This window comes from Amblyomma americanum, chromosome 7 (assembly GCF_052857255.1).
Source record: "Amblyomma americanum isolate KBUSLIRL-KWMA chromosome 7, ASM5285725v1, whole genome shotgun sequence".
NCBI classification, from domain to species: domain Eukaryota; kingdom Metazoa; phylum Arthropoda; class Arachnida; order Ixodida; family Ixodidae; genus Amblyomma; species Amblyomma americanum.
Window position 1 is genome coordinate 77,512,957 of NC_135503.1, and position 10,698 is coordinate 77,523,654.

General features: G+C 48.6%; 1 protein-coding gene across 3 annotated transcripts in view; it reads left to right on the top strand.

Moving 5' to 3' along the window:
• The window catches only part of LOC144099338 (low density lipoprotein receptor adapter protein 1-like), a 40,516-nt gene that overhangs the window by 23,707 nt on the left and 6,111 nt on the right, over positions 1-10,698 (top strand). Inside the window, exon 7 of one of the 3 annotated variants that reach the window (XM_077632562.1) lies at positions 659-816. The exons of 1 other annotated variant lie outside the window; for it this stretch is intronic. In XM_077632562.1, coding sequence (XP_077488688.1) covers positions 659-802 — 144 coding nt within the window. In that variant the 3' untranslated portion in view covers positions 803-816. The remainder of the gene's footprint in view (positions 1-658; positions 817-10,698) is intronic. One more of the 3 variants, XM_077632560.1, reaches the window with a different exon arrangement.

The following is a 10,698-nucleotide window of genomic DNA, read 5'->3' on the forward strand; positions in this document are numbered from 1 at the left end:
GCAGCTGTGTCATTGTAAAACGCATGAAAGAACTGAAGGTCAAAAGTCTTCTTTTTTATTTTCCGCAAGTAAGTAGCATAAGCACTTCTGCAATGCTTCTTGTAAGTCCTAGGAGGTGGCAGCACCTCCTGGTGAGCACATGTTCAGTACAGTGCGAAATTTCAAACACAAGATCACCGCGCAACAATACACCCCTGTGATGGAAATCCACTGCCATGTTTGTGTGGCAAAAAAACCCTAAAAGGGTGAAGCAGTCATTCAAAACAAGTTGCGAATCCAGGCAAGGCCATCATTAGGAATCCAGTCTTGCACTCCAGTCAACTGTTGCGCACAATTCAAGTTGCTGCCTAATAGGCTGCGTCTGTGCAGTCCAGAAGTTGTGCTTGGTTCCACATCTGCGGAAATGCAGACTTCAACTAGAGTGGCTGGCATTCACACGCATGCCATCTGCTTTCGTTCTCCACAGCACCCACGCTTGTCGGTGGCAGATTTGTTCAGCAGAAACACCTGTGCAGCACCAGCACAGCACCCACACAGCACAAGCACAGCACCTGCAGCCTCATTGCCTCATTGGCACAGCAAAAGCATCGGCACGGCCTCATGGGCCCACCATTTGCGCCACCTCAGACCGGTGCCTTGTGCTCTCTTCTATTTACAGCAACAGCTGTTGATGGGACACCTTCCGCCGCCGATCACACGTAGCTCCCGCCGACAACGTATAGCTCCTCTCAGCGATAAGGTGACCACCCCATGCATGCCACCCGTGCCTCGTGCCGTCAACGGGTGGGACACATGGTCGTGACACGCTACCAAGCGGTTCGAAACGTCTCTTACACTCTGTGCTTGTCTGTGTCAGGATTATAAGTACTTGTTAGAAAGGCATGCTAGCAGCCTTTACACAGTGGGTGGAGACCTGGATCGTACTATGAAGGAAGGGATTTTTGAAAAATTGACGGTTGATTTGAGTAGTTAGGCCAAATGCGAATTAAGTGCGTGAGCACTTCAGTTTTTCGCTTCATTTTTGGTGTTCAGATCCAGTGTTCATGGATGGAAGCTGTTCGGGTGGCAATAGTTGGTTAATGCCCACATATGCGGAATTGGTCATTCTCTGCTTTACAGTCAAATTCGTGGCAGTACTTGTACACTCCTGGCACAGTGGTGCAGCGGTTGAGTGATGTGCCACCTGCGATGGCAGGTGCTGCCATTGGTGGGGCTTACGAGACCCAGGTTAAGCTTGCCGAGCAACCTCTCGCAACGAGTCATAAACTGGACTGCCGCCTGCCACAATGGCCTTTCACAAGACCAGGGACTGCTCAAAAAACTGACAGACAATGGCTTTTTGGCCGAGTGGAGCCCTTGGTGCTCGCACACTAAAACCAGACAGCGTTTATGCTTGTTCTTGCTTAGTTTTGTGGCCAAAGGAGCATAGCGCAAGTGTAGCAGTGTTTGGCTGTGACTCTGCAGATGCTTGTGGCAGCCACTTTGGCAGGCAATGAAGGTCTCACTGTGAGCATTTCAGATGTTGCAGTGGTGCTGCAAAGAAGGCAAGGTGCCTATAAAATGCGTACCTTCCATGAAGTAAAGTTCTGAAGGACGACATTGTTTTTCTGGAGGTGCTGGAAGGAGTTGCTACCATCCAGGAGAAGACATGAGGGGTGCAGGAGTATGAAGTTGAAATGGAGTTCTGTTCATGTGGGACACGAGCTTCGTTTATGTTGACTGTGGCACCCACTGTGTGGGCATTTTTGAGCATTTCAACAGTAGCCGCAAGATGAAGGTCGGAGGCGTAATTCCTCCTTCTCATTATCGGTGCTGTTTTGCACTGGCGAAAGCCTTGTGCATGAAGCCACATCTCAAAGTTTGCAACACGCTCTAATCAGCACTTTAGGCCACCGGGTTCTTAATCTTTTCAGAAAAGCCTCAGGGAGACCCACTGGCTTTCAAGAGATGCTGAGGAACCCTGTGTTTCTTGTTTTTATCCCTTTCTGCATGACATAGATGCGTAAAATGGTGCACAGCCCCGTAAAAATTGTTCAGATTAAATTAATGAGTCTGGAGGAAGTCTACTGTGAGCAGTTACACTATGATTAGTGGCAAAATAAAGTGGGTCGCAGAAAAGGTGGAGAGGGGAGGGGGTTAAGGCATCCATGGATTTATGGGTGTTTCGGGAAACCAAAAAGCACTCCAGGGAACCCAAAGGTTCTGCGAAACCCTGTTTTAGAACCCCTGACCTAGGCAGGAGAAGCATTTTGTAGCTTCAGGATTCATAATTGTAATGCAGTATACAGTAGACACGTTAATCTAAACTTTAAAGGACCAGAGATTTTTGTTTGAATTATCAGAAGTGCACCCTAATGTGGTCAAAGACTTAATGTGATTTGCATGGATATCCATGCATACAAATAGTATTTTGAGCCCTTGTCTCTATGCAAACGTACCTACAAGCATTAGCATAACATAACATATCTGTGAAAAGTGGTGATTTGTTTATTTAACCAGCACTCCTCAGCTTGTATGACTGAAAAATAGAAGTTACCCGTAATGTGCTGGTTCCTGAGTTGAGCAAAACAGTGCCAGTTGGCACTTCAAAGGACTGGAAAAAGCCAGTTAATTAATAATATTGTAAAGCGTGGCCCGCATGGAGCGTTTTTCCGGGCGATTAGACGGCGTCGAGCGTTTTTTTTGGCGCCGGAGAGGACGTTTTTGCCAAATCGTCGGGTTCTGGCAGAACAGAAAAAATCGCCAACGCCGCGCCGACGCTGGGAGAGGGCAGTGACAGAGGGCCAATGAGAGCCGGAGCAGGCGTCACATGATTCTGGACGGAGGCACCGGTGCACTCGGCTACAGTACCCCGGCCGCAGGAGACGCGCTCGCATGGAGGATGCACGCTCGCGAGCATTTTGTGCGCGAGAGCCATCGGCTTCACTTCGCTTCCTGCGCATCCGTCTGATTTCAGCATGGATGGGGCCGTGTGCATCACACAGCTGTGCGGCAAAAAAAACGCCACTCGGCTGCTGACCATGTGGGAGTGAATTCGTCAACGCCGAAGAAGGTGTCAGGCGCGCGACGCGATTTCGCGGGCAGAAAACGCTCCATGTGGGCCACGCTTAAGACTGGCCCTCGGCTTTGGAATCTTCAGAGGCTGGCGCTTAACGAAGAAGACGACGAGAAGCGCCGAACGCTCCGAAGCTCGAGCGCCAAATGCTCCGTCCCTCGTGCGTGCTCTGGACTGACGGCTGCCTCTGGTCTGTGCCTGAACTGTACCGCTGGTTGTTCGCAATGCTGTGCTTTGCAAGACGTTCCTTATTAGAAATGGTGCAGGAGCCAACGATCCCCTCACCCTGGAGCTTTGCACCCGCGCATTGCCTACCGCCTCGGCAATGCCTGAGACCGTCACCAAAATCACTTCACCACTTCCGTCGGCTGTCTTCTGTTTCGGCGCCGCGCAGCAGCGTGACCCGTCCATCTTCAGCGGCACAGATGACACGGATGTGGAGGATTGGTTGGTCTACTATGAATGCGTAAGCGCGTAGAATAAGTGGGACGATAGCATCAAGCTCACCAACGTTATCTTTAATTTGAGTGATGTAGCCAATCTCTGGTTTCGAAACCACGAGGCTGACATCTCAAGCTGGGCAGCTCTAAAAACCAGTCTGACAAAAGTCTTCGGCAGTCCTGCAGTGCGAAATCTTCGCACCGAGCAACACTTGCAAAGTTGGGCCCAGCAAACCGATGAAAACTTCACCAGTTATATAGAAGATGTCGTCGACCTCTGCAAGCGTGTCAACCCTTCTATGAGCTAGGCCGACAAGGTCAGACACATTCTGAAAAGCATTGAGGATGATGCCTTCCAGATGCTCGTCGCCAAAGATCCCCAGACTCTCTCCGGTGTCATCGGCTACTGCCAAAGTTTCGATGAGCTGCGCAAACAGCGCCTTTCTACCCGGCGTGCAAGCTTTCAGGAGGCCACACTTTCCAGCTTGGCTCTCCCATGGGACGGTGCTCTGGACCAACAGTCGCTCCTCCAGCGCATCCAGCAGCTTGTACGTGAGGAAGTCGCACGCCAGCTATCTTTGTCTACCTGCCCGTCTACGCCTGTGCCGTCGCTTGCTCCCAACCTACAGCGTGTTATCGAGGAGCAGGTCGCAGAAGTCCTGCCACCTCCTTCTCAGCCACCCCTGATCGCGGCTCCTCTGACGTATGTTGATGCCGTGGTGCGGTCGCAGCCCTCACCTGCTGACCCTGTCTACAGGCCAGCTACCCGGCAGTTAGAACCCCAGCGACCTGCAACCCCACCTTACAGTCCGGTTGCCCGCCCCCGATCACAGCCGCAGCCACTCAACCCCTGGCGCACACAAGACAACCGCCCTATTTGCTACGCCTGTGGCGTCGCTGGTCACGTGGCTCGTTTGTGTCACAGTCGTGACCACCGTACCTACGATTATAGGCGTGAGCCGACGTACGACCTTCCGCCGTCGTCCTCGCCTGCGTCACAATTGTCGCCTCCGGATTCTTCTTCTCCTAGTTACCATCCCCGCTCCCACCGCTCGCTGTCTCGTGGCCGCTGTTCTCGTTCTCTCATGCACCGCCGTCCACGTGGAAAACTAATGGTCGCAGTTCCGGAGGCAAGAACTGCGTCACCAGCGACTCACTCAAGACCTGTTTCTGTGCCTGGCAGTATTATTACCGTGTTCACTGAGGGAGTCGCCATTAAAGCACTTGTTGATACTGGCACAGCCGTTTCCGTTCTCAGTCACACCCTCTGTCGCAGACTCAAAAAAGTGACGACGCCCCTTCCTGCCGTTTCTCTCCGCACCGCCAGTGCTCGGGACATTCGACCGTTAGTCGCCTGCACCACCCGCCTGCTCATTGAGAACGTTCCCTACACAATCGAGTTCATCGTCCTCGCCCGCTCCTGTCACGACGTTATCCTTGGTTGGGACTTCCTCTCCTCACATCACATCGTTATTGACTGCGCCCGTGCTCAGCTTGACTTGTCGCCCTACAGTGACACTCCCTTGGACGTACCCGGTGCCGCTGCCGCTACTGTGATTGTCTCAGACAACACAGACATTCCGCCTTTCTCTTCAGTTCTGGTGCCTCTTTCTTGTGCTGTTCTCTCAGATGCAACTGTAACTTATACCCCTTCTGTACGATGCGCTGACCAGAAGTCTGTTTTGCTGCATCATGCCGTGCTGACAATTGTTCGTGGCTCCAGCGCTATTTATGTGGCCAAGCCGTTCTCATGCCTTACCACTTTACTCCGTGGCCAATCGCTTGGTAGTGTTGCCTTTCTCGATCCCGCCTCAGCATACCCCCTTGTCGATAGCACGGCCGTCCTTCACGTCAGCGCCATTACGCCTGTTCCCATCACCAGTCAGTCTTCTGTCTATATTTTTCACCGTTCCGTCGACGCCGCCCTGACATCTATCCAACGAGACCAGCTTGTCGTTGTTGTGCACCGTTTTCAAGCTTTGTTTGACTACCAACAACCTTCCTTGGGCTGCACCACCACCGTTGCCCACTGTATTCACACTGGAACCCATGCCCCTTTGCGCCAACGTCCGTACCGCGTGTCAGCTGCTGAGCGCCGCCTCATTGACGAGCAGGTGACCGACATGCTCAAGCGCCACACGATACAGCCGTTGCAAAGCCTGTGGGCATCGCCAGTGGTCCTGGTCAAGAAAAAAGACGGTTCCATCCTCCGGTTCTGCGTGGACTACCGTCGTCTAAACAAGGTTAAACGCAAGGACGTTTACCTTCTCCCCTGTATCAACGATGCCCTCGACTGCCTGCAGGGCGCTGAGTTCTTTTCTTGATTTGACTTACACTCCGGTTACTGGCAGGTGCCGATGGCGAAGGCCGATTGCCCAAAAACTGCATTCGTCACACCAGACGGGCTCTATGAATTTAATGTCATGCCCTTCGGCCTCTGCAATGCTCCCGCCACATTCGAGCGCATGATGGACAACATACTCCGAGGGCTCAAATGGTACACATGCCTTTGTTACCTACAGCCGTGAGCCTTCTTGCACAATGGACACCATTCTACCTTACCGCCCTGATGCTTCCGAATTAACAACTCTTTCGCAAGCCGCAACTTATGCCGAAGAATGCCGACAGCTTGCCCGGTCCTTCACTTCTCACGCCCAGCACCAGCAGAAAAGCACCCGTGATCCCCCTGCACTTCCTCCCGTTTAACTTCCTGACTCTGGTCTGGCTCTGGGTACCCTCCTCAGGTTCCGGCCTTTCCTCCAAACTTGTTAGCAAGTACCAGGGACCCTAGCGTATTCTTCAGCAGACATCCCCCCGTCAATTACCTCATCGAACCCCTTACACCATCCACTGATTGTCGCCAATGCTGCGCCATTGTCCACATGACCCGCCTCAAACCATACTATGACCCCGCCGTCGTCACATCGCCCTAGGCCACCAGGATGGCGCCCTTTCTCCCGAGGGGAATTGTAAGACTGGCCTTCGGCTTTGGAATCTTCAGAGGCTGGCGCTTAACGAAGAAGACGACGAGAAGTGCCGAACGCTCCAAAGTTCGGGCGTCGAACGCTCCGTCCCTCGTGCGTGCTCTGGACTGACGGCTGCCTATGGTCTGTGCCTGGACTGTACTGCTGGTTGTTCGCGACGCTGTGCTTTGCCAAACGTTCCTTATTACAATATATTAAGTTTTATGGCACATCGGCAGCTAATGCTGTCACGCACCAAACGCAGGGTTCAAATGGACATTTGTTGTGTTAAAAAGACCAAATCTTAAAAATTTATACTAGTTTAAAACATTTGCTTCCTTGAGGAACCTAAAAAAACATATATAAAATCAGCAAGTGCATTTTCACCTTAGAACAACAATAGGTGAAAAGGAATGTGTTCTTTGTAGACGAGAGTAAAATATTATTTCCTTAGTTGTTTGAGTTTTATGTATGAGAATAAAATGTGGCTTACTGTGAGCTCGCCTCCATATATTTCACATATAGGTTTGTCTTATTTCGTCGGTAAGAAGTTATGTGCAAAGTGTGTGTAAGATGTGTGTGTCCAGCAAAAAAGTGGCATAAAATTATACCTGTACTTCGATGAAATGTTCCCAGTGACTGCATGATTTTCATTAACTCCAGAAAGGTTCTATGAGATATAATTTATTGTTAATTTCATTATCCCATGCAGCCTGCCATTTATTCCTCTATTTACTGAGCACTAAATTCGTGTAATCTCTATGGGGTACATTAATTTTCTTGATTATACCACTGCGAGATTGTGCAACACATTCATCTGCTTTCTCACTGCCATCTATCCCAGTATGGCCTGGGATTGGTAGAATTTCATTGCTGTGTCCTTATGTTATGCCCTTTACTATATTGTGTTCCCATTAAGGGCTTGGAGTCATTATTGGAATCTAATGCCTTGAGTACACTTAGTAAATGAGTGTAGCTAACACCATTTTTGATGCTTTCATTTCTTTCTCTACAGCAACACAGACAGATGGCATAGCATTCAGTGGTAAAAATTGATGCACACTGTGGCAGTGTTGTTACTTTTTCTCAGTTGTTTTGTACTGTATAATCTTGTTACAACAGGCTCTGGTAGTGTCCAAGGTTTTGGTTTTCTGTAAGAGAAGCCTGTAGAATCCAAATACTATTTCAACTGACTTTTATTTAACCATAAGTGAGTCCGTTGTAATCGGAGTAACCTTGAAGCTCACAAGACCTTGTTTATTCGATCGGTAACGCATCTAAAAAAAGGTAGCTAGGCGACTGTGAGGTTTTGATATTATATTTGAGCATCCATTTTCAACATGATCTCAGCCAAGCCAGGAGTTGAAAATGAACATACAGAATCGGGGATGTGGAAGTGACCAGTGTTCAGAGCCGACTTATTTGTGCTATATTTGTGGGGCCAACGATAGTTTCTGCCTATTCGTGGGTAGTAGCAAGCCCCTTGTGTGCATAATTTTGTACATAGCAGCACTAATGTAGCTGCTTTCATGTTTGGCACATGAGCCCAACATTGCGTGGTTGAATCCCAGCCGTGACAACCGCGTTAATTTAAGCAGGCGTGGTGATCACTCCGGGCCTCCACACCAGGTTCCTCTGACCCTAATGATGCAATCTATTTCGCCACCGATATTTTGGATCACGCATCTTCACTGCCTATGCGACATGCTAATGCTGGCAGTTGTTCTCCTGAATGAGCAATAGGTGACACCAGAGAAAGCTTTCACAGTTTGGGGGCAGGCGTCACACTGGAATCTGGAACTGCAGCCACAGCTACCACAGGGCTGTTGGCGGCGGATGGTGGTTTGTTTAGCTGCTCACCGGTGCAATCAGTAGCGATGTCAGAACACACGAGTGTTGGAAGGTTCGCTCTTTTGTTGTCTTCAATCTCTCTTACCTACTTGCCCTTTCGATTGCATCATTGCTTACGTTAGCGTTGCATAGCAACATCTTAACCCGTGCACGTGAAGCAATGGCAACGTCTTGTGGAAAGTAAAGCATTCAGACAAGAGTTGGCAACAGCGCAGGATGTCTATGAATGAAAGGTGAGCGGGCATGAGTTTGTGGACAGTTATATGCCAAGAAGCATGCTGGAGACATATAACATCTTTCCCTGGCAAGCTAGGGCTGCAGGATGAGGAGAGGAGCCTCTCTGACCCCTACAGCCCTAGCATACCTACTATAATCGACATAAGTCTATACTATACGCATATCGTCCTGTGTTTAGTGTCTTTTTTTTTTTAGCAAGGCTCGTGAGTGGGGCAGCAGTTGACTTTTATTCAGAGTTCATTCATGAGTGGAAATTCGTGGTAATGAAATGACTGCTGCCAAGACACACCGAAGAGTACCTGAAGTTGAGGTTTCGCATAACGAAGCCCGAACAGCTTATTGGCAACCCAATTGAGTCCATTTTATTCGAATGTACATTGTAATCGTATCCACAGTAAACGAAGCTCAGTCAATGGCAAAAATAGGAAGATCAATCAAACATGGCAAGTTGGTATGCTATATCTGAATGTCTGTTGCACCCGGACCCGTTGTAACGAGATTATACTGTATTATTGCACATCTGGCTTCGATTTATATTTTCGAGCCGTCTGTATGAAGTTCTGTTCCACTTGTGTCTCGCAAAAAGAAAAAGGTGCCTGAATTATTCAAAACTCCAATTATCGAATGACCACAAAAGCACTGCCAAAAGCTGTCTCGCATCATAGTATACTTAATTGGTGAAAAAAATTGACAACAGCCATCTGCTTCACAGTGAAAACTGCACGGCAACAGCGATTTTTTGCAGTGCCAATTTTTTTGTTGCATTTACCCCTTGGGGAGTGTGAAAGTAGATGTGCTCCAATATGGTAAAGGTTTCCGCAGCCTCTTCCTTCGTGCGATGCAGCAGTGGCGTTAGCCTCTTCAAAAGCGGTGGCGCCTCCGTTGGGAGGCTTTGCAGCAAAACAGTGAACAGCTCGTGATGAGCATGCAGTTTCAGTGCACGGAAAGAGCCATGTGGACAGAAGCGAGAGAAACGCACATTGGCGGCAGAACTGCGAGATGCCTTCTTAAAAGAAAAGGAAAAGAACGCAGCAGTCAGGGTCCGAAATGACGTGCAGCAGGGTTTGGCTGACTGGTGCTGCTGTCGCTAGGGGTTGGTAGTGAAGCTTGGAAAACAACACTACATAGTGGCGGGGGCCCTCTTATTATCATCGCCCATGTGGTTGCGTGCACCTGAAAGCTTGTGCTTTCAACAATGGGCAGCGTAATTCAGGCTTGATGAGTGACACCTGATTGATCACTTGCCTCGTCAAGGCATGACTAATGAATTTCCAGCTTGTGTGGCACTGTTGACGTCACATACCCAACCTTAGTCGCTGCTCTTAAGCATGCCAGGAGCGTTCGGAGCAAGACAAAAAGTTTGAATTATGTGACGCCATGGTACAAATTAAGGGGCTTTAAAATGAAACTGAAAATATAGCTGGCCAACCGAAATTTTGAAGTTTGATGAATTATTCTTGAATTAGCTGAAAGTGTGAATTATCAGAGTTTGTATTATCATGATTCTGCTGTAGTTAGGGCCCTTTGTTTTGCGGTAAAACCTGGTTAATCTGATTCTTGCACCATGTACACACTTTTTAAAAATGTGGTCAAACCCAGTATGTGTACAAAAATGCACCCTTCTACTGAACAGTTTTCCAGTGCACTAAGCTGGAGGCTCCGCACAGAAATTAGTGTATACCTTGCTCTTATTCCAGAAAGTTGTTTTCAGTTAAGCGATGATTTCAAATGTTTTTAAACGGTAATTATTCATGATGCAGCAGGCTTTTAGGACAAGTTCAAATGTATGTTTTAGAAGCAAGAGGTCGAGTCAGTGTTACTAACCAGGGGTCTATTTGGCATCATTGTATCAAACTGTAATCATGCTAATCGCGACATGCTTTAAAATGGTCGATGTGGGGTTTAATAAATGTTTTTGCACAGTACAAAGGCAGGCATGTCTTGCACGGATGTAGGTATTGGAGCACAGGAGATGGTAATGCACTCGATGATATAGTTTAATGAATGACAAAAAAGGAATGTCTGATTTTATGAATTCCTTTTCTTTTTTTCCAGTGGAAGCTGCCATTTTCATATTGTTTACAAAAACAGGGAGAAAAAGTGCGGAAAATTTGCCCCACAAAAAAAAAAGCGGTTATGGAAAATTTTCTTT